Below are 16,946 nucleotides of genomic sequence, written 5' to 3'. Positions count from 1 at the left end.
TTACATTTTCAGCTCATCATTGTGTGTGTGAGTAGAGATCATGCCGCTGCAGATTCACAGCCTGACTGAAACACAGCGCAGCGCACAGGGCGGGGCTCTGAGATCAGCTCGGATTGCCATTGGCTGGTTTGAATCTGTGACGCAGGGGTTAGGCTGGATTTTGCGGAAGAGAGAGATTGTTTTTGTTGTGGCTTCCTGTGTGCAGAGCCAGTCAGACGGCATTAACTCATTCATGACAGTTCAGGGAGGAGGAAGGGACGCCATGTTGATCTGACTCCTCTTCCATTGCGTGCTTTATTAATTGGTACGACACGCCTGCGCAGTTTTTATACTTTTATTCCAAGCGTTCAAAGATACTCGAGAAAAAATACAATTCGCTTAATATCACATATATAATGTAGTAGATAATCGTCCGATATGATTTTGAATGAAAGTGAAAGGCATTAAGAGATGACCCCAGTTACAGACGTGTGGTCAGGTGTTGTTCGGTGAATAATAATGTGATCGTCTTAAAGTCACCTTCTAAGCCTTTAATTCTCGGCTCAGATTTGAATTTCGAAAAGTTCGCTGTCGCCTTTAATCGGTGGTGGGGCGTTTCTGTGTCTGTTTGGTCCCGCCTTCGTCGATCTCCGATTGGCTCTCGGTTTGACTGGCAGCCCGCCGTCCTGTGAGTCTCTGTCGCTGCCTCGCTGTCTGATTGGCCGGCGCAGTTTTTAAACTCTTTAAACGGTTTGAGCGGGGCGGCAGTCGGGACTCTCGGTGCAGCCCGGCGACACGGACAGCCGGCTGGTCAGTTACAGTCCGAGTTGGGCGTTGATCACCGGAAACACCGGGAATAACATTGACCGTCTGACCGCGGATCCGAACAGGTAAGCGGCTCTTTAACGGCCGGCTGTCCCGCTCTGTGTTTATGTGCTGTCTGCCCCGGGTCGGTACTGAGTTCGCTTTGATTTGGCAGCGCTGCTCGTGTCGATCTAGTTTTTAGATTGAGATTTAAGCTTTATTATTATTGATCATGATTATTTTAATCACCGATGGATAAACATTTAACGGTAACAGCTACAGCGCATGTGCCGTTCAGAACCTGCGATGAATTAAAGCTGGACGATTAACCCCCCAACACACACACACACACACACCAGGGTAGACAGGAGTCCAGGTTACACACACACACACACACACACACACACCAGAGTAGACAGGAGTCCAGGTTACACACACACACACACACACACACCAGGGTAGACAGGAGTCCAGGTTACACACACACACACACACACACACACACACACACACCAGAGTAGACAGGAGTCCAGGTTACACACACACACACACACACACACACACACACACACACACACACACCAGGGTAGACAGGAGTCCAGGTTACACACACACACACACACCAGGGTAGACAGGAGTCCAGGTTACACACACACACACACACACACACCAGGGTAGACAGGAGTCCAGGTTACACACACACACACACACACACACACACACCAGAGTAGACAGGAGTCCAGGTTACACACACATACACACACACACACACCAGAGTAGACAGGAGTCCAGGTTACACACACACACACACACACCAGGGTAGACAGGAGTCCAGGTTACACACACACACACACACACACCAGGGTAGACAGGAGTCCAGGTTACACACACACACACACACACACACACCAGAGTAGACAGGAGTCCAGGTTACACACACATACACACACACACACACCAGAGTAGACAGGAGTCCAGGTTACACACACACACACACCAGGGTAGACAGGAGTCCAGCTTACACACACACACACACACACCAGGGTAGACAGGAGTCCAGGTTACACACACACACACACACACACACACCAGGGTAGACAGGAGTCCAGGTTACACACACACACACACACACACACACACACCAGGGTAGACAGGAGTCCAGGTTACACACACACACCAGGGTAGACAGGAGTCCAGGTTACACACACACACACACACACACACCAGGGTAGACAGGAGTCCAGGTTACACACACACACACACACACACACACCAGGGTAGACAGGAGTCCAGGTTACACACACACACACACACACACACCAGGGTAGACAGGAGTCCAGGTTACACACACACACACACACACACACACCAGGGTAGACAGGAGTCCAGGTTACACACACACACGCACACACACCAGGGTAGACAGGAGTCCAGGTTACACACACACACACACACACACCAGGGTAGACAGGAGTCCAGGTTACACACACACACACACACACACACACACACCAGGGTAGACAGGAGTCCAGGTTACACACACACACACACACACACACACACACACACACACCAGGGTAGACAGGAGTCCAGGTTACACACACACACACACACACACACACCAGGGTAGACAGGAGTCCAGGTTACACACACACACACACACACACACACCAGGGTAGACAGGAGTCCAGGTTACACACACACACACACACACACACCAGGGTAGACAGGAGTCCAGGTTACACACACACACACACACACACACACACACACACCAGGGTAGACAGGAGTCCAGGTTACACACACACACACACACACACACACACCAGGGTAGACAGGAGTCCAGGTTACACACACACACACACACACACACCAGGGTAGACAGGAGTCCAGGTTACACACACACACACACACCAGGGTAGACAGGAGTCCAGGTTACACACACACACACACACACACCAGGGTAGACAGGAGTCCAGGTTATGCACACACACACACACCAGGGTAGACAGGAGTCCAGGTTACACACACACACACACACACACACACACACACACACACCAGGGTAGACAGGAGTCCAGGTTACACACACACACACACACACACACACCAGGGTAGACAGGAGTCCAGGTTATACACACACACACACACACACACACACACCAGGGTAGACAGGAGTCCAGGTTACACACACACATCAATCAATTGCTGATGCAGTCTCAACGTAATGGAAGACCTGAAGCACATTTTAAATACAAACACTGTGCAGACATGAATAATGCCCACCCTGCTATACCTACCTACCTACCTACCTGCTGTGTATGGTGTTGTGCGTTTGTGCAGCCCCTCACACACAGATCTGAACAATATCCACGATCATACCAATATTAATGGCATGAATTCAGTCTGTTTCACTGTGTGTGTGTGTGTGTGTGTGTGTGTGTGTGTGTGTGTGTGTGTGTGTGTGTGTGTGTGTGTGTGTGTGTGTGTGTGTGTGTGTGTGTGTGTGTGTGTGTGTGTGTGTGTGTGTGTGTGTGTGTGTGTGTGTGTGTAACCTGGACTCCTCTTTACTGATTTCACATGCTCCTACATTCACACACCGTCTCCCTGACATCACTGGGTCCGATCAGCTGGGATGCTAATTATTCTGTTAGACGAACTTTGTTCTCTTTAATTATAGTGATGATGTAGAATGTGGTAATTATTTGACAAGTATTTTTCTTACTGTGAATAATGACAAAGTGTAAAGCAGGGAGAAGAGCAGCCCAGCGATGCGGGAGACTCTTAAACCTCCACTCTGCTGGAGATGTGGCCCTCATAGTGGTCTAATGCCAAAGAGTTTAAAATGTGTTTTCAGTCTGAGCCATACATGTACTTGATGGGTTTAAAATACATGGTGAGGTTAATGTCTACAATAGATCTGATGTTGAATAAATCTACAGACCGAAATACTAAAACAAGTGTCCCATATTTTGATGCATCTGAAAAAATCCAAGCATGGCATGCGATTACTCCAGCCTGTTCAGTGTAGGGAGGCAGCGGGGGGAGGTCTGCCCCAAGCTGCGGTCGGCTGAGGGGCCACCGGGCTGTCGTTCACGAACTCGGTGCTTCTGTCAGCTCGAATCTGCTCGCACTTCTCACTGTCCTTGGCGTGTTGTGTGTGTATGTTGGGACACGTTTGTGGTGGCCCTGTGCGAAGCGCCACTGAGGTGCAGGAGCGCTGGACTGACCGATGTTCCCCCCACACAGCCGCAGCGATGAACTCATTGCTGAGCTCCACTGGCGCGCTGATGCACCTGTTCGAGGGGAAGCTGCAGGAACTGGTGCGTGAGATCGACGACACACACATGGTGTGGCTGGAGGAGATCCAGCAGGAGGCCAGCCGCATGTTCTCCAGGTGGGCCGGGGGGTGTTGGGCGACAGGACCACATGAGTGCTCTGTGGCGGGGTTTGTGCTATGATGTGGTGCACTGACTCTCTCTCTCTCTCTCAGTGATTTCAGCGCAGAGCCAGAGCTGATGCCCAAGACTCCCTCTCAGAAGCGGACGGGCCGGCGCGGGCGAGTGTCTGTGGGCCGGGACGAGAACCAGAACCGCCACCGGTATGTAACTCTCTGCTAGCGCCAGGCTCCAGGGGGGTCCAGTACGCATGAACAGGGCAGGGGGGCAATGCACAGTCACTAACAAGCGTCTGGTCTGTACCCCCAGGTTCTCTAAAGGGAAGCGCAGTAACCTGCGGCGCTCCTCGGCCCGCAGGTCCATGGTCCTGCAGCTCATCCCCGAGGCCGAGGGGGGGGCCCGGCCCAAACGCAGCACGCGCAGAGCCAAGCCAGAGGTCCCCCTGTGCGCACGCAGCACACGCCAGGCGGCAACGGCCGAGGAGGAGGAGGTGGAGGAGGTGGAGGAGGTGGAGGAGGAGGAGTGGGAGAAGCAGGGGGCCCGTCCGAAGCACGGCAACCCCCTCCCCGCTGCCGCAGAACCGGACCTGGGAGGGGAGGAGGTGAAGGGAGCAGAGGGGGAGGAGGGGGTCTCCAAGGATGCCCCCCCCCTGCCCCAAGCAGCCACGCAGGCAGTGCCTGCCCCCCCCCCTCAGGACCCCAAGCTAGCGCTGATCCAGATCTCGGCCACGGACCGCCTGTCAGCCGAACAACACCTGCGGCTGGAGGGGCAGGAGTGTGAGGGCGAGGAGGGGCCGGAGGCAGCTGAGGGGCTGCGGTCCATGTCCAAACTAGCCATCGCCGGCCCGGACCTTGAGCCCCCCACGCCCCGCGCTCCCCCACGCCACTCCGTGTCCTCGGCACGCCGCTCCCTCACCCTGCGACGCTCGCTGGCCGGCCTGAGACACAGCCTCACCCAGCAGGCGGTGCGCCGTGCCTCCCGCCGGTCCTGCCTGCGCAGCCGCTCCCGGCACTCGCGCTCCTCCAGCACGGCCAGCGGTGAGTGGGGGGGCATTGCGTGTGAGAGGGGGGTGGGGTCGGGGGGCAGAGCACAGTGGGATGTTGACGGGCTGCTCTGTGTCCTCTCTAGGGGACGTGTGCATCGAGACGGACGAGGAGGATGGGTGAGTGTCTTGGCGGGGGTGGCTACTCCTATTGCTGACCAATTATTAATGCTGATGGTGACGGGTGCAGCTGGGCTGGGGGGTGTGTCTTACTTACTCTGTCCCATTTCAGAGAGCAGCCTGAGCAGCCAGCTGTACTGGAGACCACTAGCCCCCCACCGGCAGAGGAAGTGCCAGAGGTGCGCGTCTGTGTGTCTTGTTACTGAAGCTAGAGCATCAGACCAGGCCTCTAAGCTACCTGGCGAGAGCTTCCTGTGACCGTCTCTCCCTCTCTCAGGTGTCGACCGAGGGTGGGGCTCTAGTGACTCGAGCCACACGCAGCATCGCACGCGCTCAGACGCAGACCCCCGTCTCCACAGAGAGTCCCCCCGATGGTCTCACAGGTACACATTGGCACCCCCTCGCTGCCCCACCCCTCGCTGTCCTGCCCCTGTCCTCTGACTTTCTCCTCTCTCTCTGCAGACGACAGTGCAAAGAAGCCAGCTGTCACCCGTGCCAGCCTCCGGTGAGACTCACTCACTCACTCGCACACACTGAGACGCTCACTCTCTTTCACACGCTCGTGCTGTATTAGATTCAGTTTGCTTTATTGGCAGGACCAGAGAGTATTGCCAAAGCATCGGTAATTGTCCTGTCTATGTCTCTCCAGGCAGCGCCCGGGTGCAAAGCGCGGTCCAGCAGACCCCCAGCTGGATGAGTTCTCTAGCCCCCGCAAGAAGATCAGCCCCCCCAAGAAGAGCCAGAGTGTGAGTGTCCTGCCCCCCCAGGGGAAAAATGACCCGTCTCTGGGTGCTGTAGTCCACTGAGGACCAAAAAACATCATTGCCCAGAATGGTTTATTAGAAATATACAAGAAGATGTAAAGAGAAAATGTTGTATAGCGCATACAAGAGGGATGGAGACTAAACAAAATGCATAGAATATGTTGAGCTCCAAAGAGATCTTAAGAAAGGGATCAGGAAAGCAAAGAGGGAAATAGAAAGAAACATAGCTCTTGGATCTAAAACTAATGCAAAGAGCTTTTTTCAATATTACAACAGCAAGCGGTCAATAAAGGAGGAAGTGAAACAGATAAAGGGCAAAAATGGAGGTATCTTGGAAAACGAACAAGATGTGGCAAATGTTCTAAATGACTATTTCACAGGTTTTTACAAAAGAAAAGACAGATGACATGCCACAGGTTAACAACCAGTCCAGTCAAACCCTAAGAGAGATCAGGATAAATGAGGAGGAGGTACTAAAGGGACTAGCAGAATTAAAAACAAACAAATCACCTGGGCCAGATGGGATATTTCCAACAGTACTTATTTATAGGGAAATTATTTATAGGCCGCTAACTCGATTATTCCAAATGACACTTAGAACAGGGGATGTGCCAACTGACTGGAAGACGGCAAATGTCATCCCAATCCACAAGAAAGGGGACAAAACTGAGCCAGGAAATTACAGACCAATCAGTCTCACCTGCATCACCTGTAAAATGTTGGAGAAAATGATTAGACAGAAAATAGAGGAGCATCTTAATGAAAACCATATTCTTGGAGATAGTCAACATGGGTTTAGACGAGGCAGATCATGTCTTGCTAATTTTATTAAAAAAATTTGAACATGCAACTGCAGCTGTAGATCATGTGAAAGCATATGATATGATAAACTTAGATTTCCAAAAAGCTTTTGATAAGGTTCCACACCAAAGACTGATCCTCAAATTGGAAGCTGTAGGCATTCAGGGTAATGTAAGTAGATGGATTATGAACTGGTTGATGTATAGGAAACAGAGGGAGTCGATTAGAGGAGTTGCTTCTAACTGGAGTGAGGTTGTTAGTGGAGTTCCACAGGGATCAGTACTAGGGCCTGTGCCGTTTCTAATCTATATTAATGATCTGGACTCTGGGATAGTTGGCAAACTTGTCAAATTTGCAGATGATACTAAAATAGGCGGGTCAGCAGATACAATCTCGGCAGCACAGGCTATTCAGAGGGATTTAGATAATAATCACTTCTTCACACAGAGAGGCGTCACAATCTGAACAAACTCCCCAGCCATGTGGCTGAAGAGACAATTTGGGAACATTCAAAAACAGATTGGATAGGATCCTTGGATCACTGAGTTATTAATGGACACCAAACAAGCATGATGGGGCGAATGGCTTCCTCTCGATTGGACATTTTTGTTAATGTATTAATCTGTTGTCCCTCTCAGGCGATGAAGCCGCACATGAAGTCGTTCCTGCACACTGTCCAGAGGAACCAGCTGCTCATGATGACCCCGGGCTCAGTGGGCCGCACTTCTGTCATCAAATCCTTCCTCAAGCACGCTACGCCGCTGCGCACCGACCCCAAGGTCAGTCACAGTTGCACAGTCTCCCTGCCCGGCTCTCCGTGGGGCAGTCACTCAGGGGTGGTGGGGTAATAAGCAGTGTCCTGCGCAGGACATCTGCTGTGCTTATCCAGTCCTATTTGGATCACAGGTCTGTGTCTGATGTAAACGCATCGGCTGAGATAATGTTGGCAACGTGATCAGGTGCCCCATGGGGCAGTAGTGTATTGGGCTGCGGGGGGCAGTTGGGCACAGTGACTCCCCGGGCTGTGTGTAACTGCCTGTTTGTTTGACCCTGCAGGGCAGCAGTATGGTGGTAAGTGGATGGGGGAGTGTGAGGGGGTGCTCGAACTCTAACACTCACTGTGTGTCGTGTGTCTCACTCACTCACCCACTCGCCGGCCCTGTGGCGGAAGGGGCAGGAGCCTGTTTGTCCTGCGGTGTTGGGGGACGGAGGCTTGGGGCTCTCCTCTGACCGCCGTGCTGTGGGGTGACTCTGACCCTGACCTGCCTGTTCAAGCCTTCGCTCCACTGAAGCCTGTCCCTCACGCGTCCTCTCGGTCTCTCTCGGCAGGAGAGGGAGCGCCAGCGTCTGGAAGCTCTGAAGAAGAAACAGGAGCAGGAGGTGGAGAGGAAGAAGAAGATGGAGGAGGACAAGAGGAAGAGAGTGGAGGAGCTCAAAAAGTCAGTCGCCTGTCTCTGTCTGTCCGTCCAGCCCTCGATCATGTCTGTCCCTCTGCCTGATTGTCCCTCTGCCTGTCCGTCCAGGAAGCGGGACGAGCGGCTGCGCAAGGTGGTCGAGGCGCGAGAGAGAGAGGAGCAGAAGGAGGAGGAGAAGAAGAAGAAGATTGAGCAGAAGCTGGCGCAGATTGAGGAGAAGAATGACAAGGTGTGTAGAGTGCGTTGCGTGTGCGTGCGCACTTATCCAACGCAGTCCTCTGTGACGGGCTGAAGCCGTGTTTGCTTCACTGTGTGTCCCTCTCTCAGCTGCGGGTGGAGCGCCAGGCGGAGGAGAAGGCCAAGCGCAAGGTGGCATCGCGGCGCCAGGAGGAGCTGGAGCAGCGCCGGCGCCAGGAGGAGGAGGCCCGCCGCCGCAAGATCCAGCAGGCGGTGAGAACACTGCACATACACCATACTGACACACTGCATACACGCAACGCACTCCCACTGTAGACACACACGGCACATACACGCACCGCACTGTCACCACTGATGCCCGACTGTGTCCCAGGAGGAGGAGGAGCGCCGGCAGCAGGAGGCGCTGGCCCGGCGGCGTGCGGAGGAGGAGCAGGACCGAGTCCGGAGACAGGCGGAGACGCGGCGCGCACAGGAGCAGAGAGAGAGGGAGCGTGAGCAGGAGAGGGAGAGAGCTGAGCAGGAGAGGATCAAAGAGCAGCAGGCCAGCGCAGAGAGGTGTGTGTGCAGACGGGTGACCAATGAAAGGAAAAACGCTACTGGAGGGATGAACACCATTCTTCCAAAAGATATTCCCTCATTTGGGGTTTTGATGATTGTGGGGGAGAGCGCTGTCTAATGCATCGGTCCATAATCTCCCATAGGTGTTCAATTCGGTTGATCTGGGGCCGGTTGCACAAAAGGTCTTCAATGCTTTTAAGACCCATTTCTTAGGTTTTGGACTTAAATTTAATCCCAAAATAAGGAGGCCTGTTGCACAAAACAAAATTTGTCATTTGTTAAGCCTATCCTGCGCCAGGCTCCAAAAGGGGAAATTTGACCTGTGATGTAGTCTGTAAAACGGCTGTAAAAATAAGCAATATATCTTAATTGTAACTATACAAATAGGCCTACATTAAAATTAGTATTTGTATTAAACACCACTGAAAAGCAATATTATGTGATGTTATTTTTAATAAGAGCGGGGGTCTGCGTCTGAGCGCGTGCGATGCTGCGTGTGGCTCGAGTCACTGGAGCCCCACCCTCGGTCAACACCCGAGAGAGGGAGAGACGGTCACAGGGAGCTCTCTCTGGGCGGCTCAGAGGCCTGGTCTGATAAAAGTTTCAGCTGCTGTCGGATTGAGCACAGTGTGGCTTTTAAAGAGACCCGGCTGCACTGGCACAGTCGCCGGTGTGGCACGGCGTGGTCTCCCTGCTTGTTTCTATAAACTCGTGCTATACACTTTATTACTGATTGTACAGAATGTAAACTAAGTACTCTTAAAAACAAATGTAAAATGACATGCGCGGGGTGCACTTGGTGGGGTTGATGGCATTTGTGTTTTGTGTTCTTTCATTTAAGGCTTTATTTTTGTCTGCTTTTTCCCCTAGAATTACCAGTTTTCTTATGATTAGTTGCTCATCTATCGCAAGTTTTTTTAAATGATCTTCGCAAGAATAAGACCAGTTGGTTGCCATGGTCTTTGGACTTAGACTAAGGCTTAGACTTAAAGTAAGACTTTTTCAGTGCAACCGGCCCGTGGTGTCTGAAGGCCATAGCATACGAGTCGCATCATTTTCATAATTATCAAACCATTGAGTGACCCTCGTGCCCTGTGGATGGGGCATTGTCATCCTGGAAGAGACCATTCCCATCAGGACAGAAATGTCACCATAGGATAAAGGTGATCACTCAGAATCACTCTGTCATGATTTGCAGTGACCCTTCCCTCTAAGGGGACAAGTGGACCCAAACCATGCCAGGAAAATGCCCCCCACAGCACAACAGAGCCTCCGGACCCCCTCACTGTAGGGGTCCAGCAGTCAGGCCTGTCCCGTTCTCTTGGTGTCCCACACATGCACTCGCCTACTTGTCCAGAACACGAGTCAGTTGAGTGTCTGTGACTGAAGCTCCTGCCTTCGTGCCCCAATAATGACCCTTCTTTCAACGTCACTTAATCCTTTCCTCTTGCCATCTTGATCCAAATCGAGTTCAGCTGGGCCTGCTCAGCATGTTTATACGTGTACAGAGCATGAGAGGATGTTAATTGTATTATGCAGTACACCTGTTTGGAGGCATCTGCATTCATTATGTTCCTCCACTCATTTATTCAGGTTTTTCCTGTCATTTGTCGCTCGTCTGTATATATTAGTTTAACCTGACTTTGTAATGTCTGCATCAGTTCTTCACCCTGAGTTCTGCGTTTCATATGGCTGTGTGTGTTAATGTACATTGTGTGTTGCCCTCAGGGAGAGGGAGCGCGTCCAAGCGCTGCAGAGGGAGGTAGAGAAGGCGGCTCGAGAGAAGCAGCAGAGAGAGGCGGAGGAGAAGAGGAAGAAGGTCAGAACCATCGCTGCGCATCTCGTGTGCTCAGTGTGTCATAGCGCTTGCTGCTCAGTGTGTAGTGTGCTCAGTGTGTCGCTGTGTAACGCTGTCCTGTGCCCACAGGAGGAGGGTCAGAAGAAGGCCACTGCAGTCAAGGTCCTCAACATCACTGTGGACATGCAGGTGAGCCCCCGTCTCTCTCCGTCTTGTCCCCAGTGTCTGTCCCTCTCTGACCATGTCCTCTCCAACCCCCTGCCCAGGATGACAGCACCCCGCAGCCGGAGGCCCCCGCTCACCCTGCCATCAACATCACCTTTGACTCCCAGGCCAGCGGGGTGAGGGGTCCGGGGTCGCAGTGTGGTGTCCTGGGTCACAGTCCTGTGGTGGCGCTAGAGCTCCTGTCCCCTCTGTCTCTCGGACCCTGGGTGCTGTTGTACACGTCCTCTCTGTCCTGGGCAGGGTGGTCCCGTGGTGCGGAGACGCACACCCTTCCCCCGTCTCACCCCTTCACTGCTCAGAATCACTCCATCACTCCTGCTCTTTACATGTAGTGACACTCTCTCTCTCTCTCTCTCTCTCTCCAGCCGTCTCAGCTGAAGACTCCAGTAGGAAAGGCTGCTGCTGCTGCTCTCAATGTGACTGTGGATGTGGAGGTACTGCCTGTGTGCGTGCCTGTTAAGGGTTCATGGGGTGATGGTGGTGTGGGGGCAGGAGCGCAGGGAGAGGGGAGGTGTGTGTCTGTCACTAGTAATACAAGCGTTCCAGTCCTATCCCACTCTTTAGGCGCCGTGTGGTCTACAGTAAACCTGTGACTGGCGCTCTGCCCGTGCCCTCAATACCCGTCATAAGCAGCCCCTCAGCGGCACAGCGGTCCGCAGCATCGCACCAGATCACACGTCCTGTTTGACGCGTACACTGACGGAGCAGCCTGCCCGGCCGCCAGCTCAGCCACCCTGTCCCTGTGCATTACCGTCCTCGCAGCGGCGTGAAACCGCCCCGGCCACTGTGCAGAAGTTCTGCTCCGTGCCCAGCAGACCTGGGGGGTGCGATGTAAGCTACCAACGTTCAGGAGCAGCTTCCAGTGAACTGTCCCGGAGCCACCGTTTCACCAGCGTGAGTTTCAAGGGCAGTGAGCTCGCCTGTCCCCGAGGCTTCACGATGGATCCAATGCACAGCACTCCAGAGACGACGCGCATCACGCACAACGGGCTGTTCTATAGTTCCAGTGCCGGCAGTGTTCGGTGTGAACATGGGGTTTTCGTGTAGTAATTCTCTAGTAATAAATGTAACCCCCGTCACTGCGCGTGGTGCATTGCGAGGAAGTGCTTTTACTGCAAGGTCATGGTTAATATTGATTTTACTGGCATGAAACGTGTGCTGGTAAAAATGAAAACATGATTTCTGTTCCAGATAAAACATCCCTTCGTAGTTTAAAATAAGTTCTTGTTTATATGGATTACCGTGTTTAAAAAAAAAAAAAAAAAAAAAAAGTGTTTTACCATGTTTTCATTCAGATCCACACTAGTAGTTGGTGGGAGCAGAGCGGACTGGAGTAAACGCTGAAGTGTGCGTTTCAGATGGCAGTCGTGCAATCGAGCAGAGAAGGGGGGCCAAGCCCAATGTGACCGAATAGCAATTTTAATGATTTATTGCATGATTGACAATGAATAGATGCAATGTATAGATTTCATTACTTCCTCTATATGCTTCCATAGTCGTTAATGTGATGTAATCGATGCGTTATGCAAACTAGCACCAACTTTTCAGAGTTCTTTTCAAACCACCACGTTCATCCCCAGTGCGTCTCTGTGCTTTATTCTATCTCTCTCTCTCTGTCTCCAGAACTCCCCCCAGTCATACCAGATCACCCCTAAGGGAGGGAATCGCCCGGTCAACATAAGTACCAACCCTGAGGATTATGGGATGGACCAGAACAGCGACGACTCGACGGATGACGAAGGGGCGCCACGGAAACCCATCCCCTCCTGGGCTGAAGGTGTGTGTCTCTCTGCCTGTGTGTGTGTGTGTGTGTGTGTGTGTGTGTCTCTCTGCCTGTGTGTGTGTGTGTGTCTCTCTGCCCGTGTGTGTGTGTGTGTGTGTGTCTCTCTGCCCGTGTGTGTGTGTGTGTGTGTGTCTCTCTGCCCGTGTGTGTGTGTGTGTGTGTGTCTCTCTGCCCGTGTGTGTGTGTGTGTCTCTCTGCCCGTGTGTGTGTGTGTGTCTCTCTGCCCGTGTGTGTGTGTGTGTCTCTCTGCCCGTGTGTGTGTGTGTGTCTCTCTGCCCGTGTGTGTGTGTGTCTCTGCCCGTGTCTCTGCCCGTGTGTGTGTGTCTCTGCCCGTGTGTGTGTGTGTCTCTGCCCGTGTGTGTGTGTGTCTCTGCCCGTGTGTGTGTGTGTCTCTGCCCGTGTGTGTGTGTGTGTGTGTCTCTCTGCCCGTGTGTGTGTGTGTGTGTGTCTCTCTGCCCGTGTGTGTGTGTGTGTGTGTGTGTGTCTCTGCCCGTGTGTGTGTGTGTGTGTGTGTGTGTGTCTCTCTGCCCGTGTGTGTGTGTGTGTGTGTCTCTGCCCGTGTGTGTGTGTGTGTGTGTCTCTGCCCGTGTGTTTGTGTGTGTCTCTGCCCGTGTGCGTGTGTGTGTGTCTCTGCCCGTGTGCGTGTGTGTGTGTCTCTGCCCGTGTGCGTGTGTGTGTGTCTCTGCCCGTGTGTGTGTGTGTGTGTGTCTCTGCCCGTGTGTGTGTGTGTGTGTCTCTCTGCCCGTGTGTGTGTGTGTGTGTGTCTCTCTGCCCGTGTGTGTGTGTGTGTGTGTCTCTCTGCCCGTGTGTGTGTGTGTGTGTGTCTCTCTGCCAGTGTGTGTGTGTGTGTGTGTCTCTCTGCCCGTGTGTGTGTGTGTGTGTGTCTCTCTGCCCGTGTGTGTGTGTGTGTGTCTCTGCCCGTGTGTGTGTGTGTGTGTGTGTCTCTCTGCCAGTGTGTGTGTGTGTGTGTGTCTCTCTGCCCGTGTGTGTGTGTCTCTCTGCCCGTGTGTGTGTGTGTCTCTCTGCCCGTGTGTGTGTGTGTCTCTCTGCCCGTGTGTGTGTGTGTCTCTCTGCCCGTGTGTGTGTGTGTCTCTCTGCCCGTGTGTGTGTGTGTCTCTCTGCCCGTGTGTGTGTGTGTCTCTCTGCCCGTGTGTGTGTGTGTCTCTGCCCGTGTGTGTGTGTGTCTCTGCCCGTGTGTGTGTGTGTGTGTCTCTGCCCGTGTGTGTGTGTGTGTGTCTCTGCCCGTGTGTGTCTGTGTGTCTCTCTGCCCGTGTGTGTGTCTCTGCCACTGTGAGGCCAGGTCATTGGTGCTGGGGTGGATGAGGATGGTGCTCGGGCTCCCCAGGGTGGACTCATTCAGCAGTTGCATGGCGCGCTCAGTCGTGGGGCACCAGCACTTACACACACACCTGTCTGGGAACATCCGCCTGATATCCACATACTTCCCGTTGGAGTCAATTAGGAGAGCCATGTCTTTGGGCTGGGCAGTATTATTCTGTTTTGGGGTAAGGGGTAAGAGCACTCTGTCTGGGGGGTACAGTCAGTCTGCACAAGGGGATGGGGATGGTCTGTCTTGGGGGTGGTCGGTCTAGCATGTGGGGTAGGGGGTAGTCTGCTGGAGGGGAGCAATCTGTCTGGGGAGGGCAGTCGGTCTGTGTGGGGGTAGAGGTGTGGTCGGTGGGGCAGGGGCAGTTTGTGAATCGGGGCCAGAGAAGGCAGTGGACAAGTCAGGGTCAGAGAGGGGAGTGGGTGAATCAGGGACTATGCTGCCTATTGCTGGAATGGGCTCCTGGGTGTGCTGGTGTCTCAGCTGCACTCTCAGGCTGCGCAGCTCTTTGTGTGAGCTCTGTAGCTGACTGAGTGAGGCTGTGTGCTGGGTCTGCTCTCTCACTCTGTGTAGCTCACTGCGCAGCTGGTCATTGTTCCTCTGCAGCTGGCTGGCCTGCATTCTGGAATTGTTACATGTATCCATTTCTGCAGGGGCCTCTGTTGCTGCTTCTCAGGTTTTTCAAATCAAACACTTCCCCACTGCCAAAAGTATGTACATGAGAATATTAATATATATAACAAAAAATTAAATAACTTGGTGGTAACGATGAAGAAAAAGCTTACCTCTATCTTTTTTTTCTTTTCTTTTTTTACCCTTTCCTTCTTTCTGCCTTCTGTTGTCTTTTTTTTTTATGTATTCTTTCCCTCTTTTTTTTGCCGTTTCTTTGAGCTCTTTCAAAATCAAAATGTACATGTGTAAAATTTAACGTACTTGTTTTCTAATTTGTGGATAGATTCTTTTCTCAGATTTTCATTCTATTCCAATAGATGTTTATTAGGAGCTCATTTTTATGTGATCTCTGCCTGTTTGTGTGTGTGTGTGTGTGTGTTTGTGTCTCTCTCTTTACCTCTGCCTCTCTGTGTGTGTGTCTGTGTCTCTACCTCTGCGTGTCTCTCTCTTTACCTCTGTCTCGTGTGTGTGTGTGTGTCTCTCTCAGCCCGCTGCCCCAGCCACACTGACGCGTCTCTCCCCAGGCCGGCAGCTCCAGCAGGCCATGCTGCAGCAGTACTTCAACCCCCTGGACCTGGACGGACACTTCGGGGACATCGAGCCGCCCAAGCTGGAGGACATCTTCTACAAGAGCAAGCCGCGCTACTTCAAACGCACCAGCTCTGCTGTGTGGCACTCGCCGCCCCGGGGGGGTGCCACGGCCCTCTGAGTGCCCCACCACGCCTGCACCGCAGGGCCCTCCCGGGAATCGACCGTGTGTGTGTGTGTGTGTCCGTCAGTCAGCCGGCCAGCCGTGCTGTGTGGTTCTGTATCTATGTGTCAGTCGGGTGGGTGGGTATCTGTGTGTCGGTTGGCCCGGCTCTGTCTCTATATCAATGTCACTGTATTTTAGAGGCTTTACGTTTCTTTAAAGAGGCTGTAATGATAATAAAGATATTTCCCCTGCATTGTTCAGTCTCTTGCTTTACTAACAACAACTTTAATAATGTTGCCTAATACTTATTGTAGTGGAAGAAAGATTTGGAGTCGGGAGTTCTAGTCAGAATTTATTACGAGTATGGGAGGAACAGCGCAACACAGAACTCAAAGGATTTTAGGCCAGCATGACCCTGTTCCCTAAAAGTTTTCAGACAGAACAAAGCTTTTATACCCCCTCTGGGACATACCCTCAAGGTGCCTTAACATTTTACAAACAGTGTCTGAATGGTCATTTCTAATAACTAGCAGTGATTTAATTGACATTCTAAACTACACCTTCCCATCTTATCAATATTATGATTATTACTCATGATTAATAATCATTAGCCTCTACATTGCCAGCTGCATTGGAAGGTAATTTGCAGTTAATACGTTGCAAGAAAGGAATGTGAGCTGCTGATAACCAAGTGAGGAGTAACGGCACACCAAGGACAAAGGCAGGATAGGATTTCTATATTTTTTCCCCCACATTATGAAGGATTATTTAACCATGTAAACCATCCCTTCCTATTAAGAGACGTGTGGGAATGCCACTGATGCCGGCAATAGCAGCCTGTGTGTAATTCATAACATGCGTTGTTGCTCCGCTTTCCTTCCCTTTTCTGTCGGTGCCAGCGTTACAGAAGGGTGTTTCATTCATGGGTTAACACACCAGCTGCAAATATTGTACCGATATATGTTCTCAAACTATTGGCTAAACATTTTTTTATTATAAAAATCCTTTGTCGACTTCAGACAATAAATAAATACATGTTATTATAATTCTGTTCCAATGTTTTTGAACACAGTCCCGGTGCTTTAGTTTCCGCTGGCAGCTCCGACTGCAGTGCCGCTCCTGAGCGCTGTGGGACACCGGGCTCGTCTCTCGCTGCCTCGGGAGCAGGACGTCGCGCATGGAGGCTGCGCTGCATTGGAGCGGCCATGGGCTTCATTGTTTATTTTCATTATGACTGAAGATTACTGTGAATTATGGCATAGAGGCGCATTTCTACTTAAAATTAAATCGCAATAGCAATTAAAATAAAGAAAAACCGCTGAAGATGTTGACTGGATATCAGCAAACAAAAACTCTCCAAATGACAGG

At 52.1% G+C, this 16,946-nt stretch overlaps 1 protein-coding gene across 8 annotated transcripts; it reads left to right on the top strand.

The window, feature by feature from the left end:
* The first annotated feature begins 202 nt into the window (after positions 1-202).
* Positions 203-15,895, top strand: incenp (inner centromere protein). 8 transcript variants are annotated; one of them, XM_066700333.1, is made up of 21 exons: positions 203-869; positions 4,033-4,180; positions 4,277-4,384; positions 4,491-5,218; positions 5,310-5,343; positions 5,456-5,522; positions 5,621-5,726; positions 5,806-5,848; positions 5,993-6,089; positions 7,547-7,687; positions 7,965-7,979; positions 8,238-8,347; positions 8,432-8,552; positions 8,651-8,773; positions 8,895-9,076; positions 10,808-10,898; positions 11,007-11,066; positions 11,144-11,218; positions 11,468-11,536; positions 12,726-12,879; positions 15,372-15,895. In XM_066700333.1, the coding sequence occupies exons 2-21, from the start codon at positions 4,041-4,043 to the stop codon at positions 15,878-15,880; spliced, it is 2,973 nt and encodes a 990-aa protein (XP_066556430.1). In that variant the 5' UTR covers positions 203-869; positions 4,033-4,040; the 3' UTR covers positions 15,881-15,895. The 8 variants fall into 8 exon arrangements, with proteins under 8 accessions (XP_066556430.1, XP_066556435.1, XP_066556431.1 ...); XM_066700338.1 differs by lacking the exon at positions 15,372-15,895 and adding an exon at positions 14,866-15,365; XM_066700336.1 differs by having other exon boundaries at positions 211-869; positions 15,409-15,689.
* Positions 15,896-16,946: the final 1,051 nt, after the last annotated feature.

This window comes from Amia ocellicauda, chromosome 4 (genome assembly GCF_036373705.1).
Source record: "Amia ocellicauda isolate fAmiCal2 chromosome 4, fAmiCal2.hap1, whole genome shotgun sequence".
NCBI lineage: Eukaryota > Metazoa > Chordata > Actinopteri > Amiiformes > Amiidae > Amia > Amia ocellicauda.
Note: the sequence above shows the minus strand (reverse complement) of the source record. Positions and strands in the feature narration are given on the sequence as shown.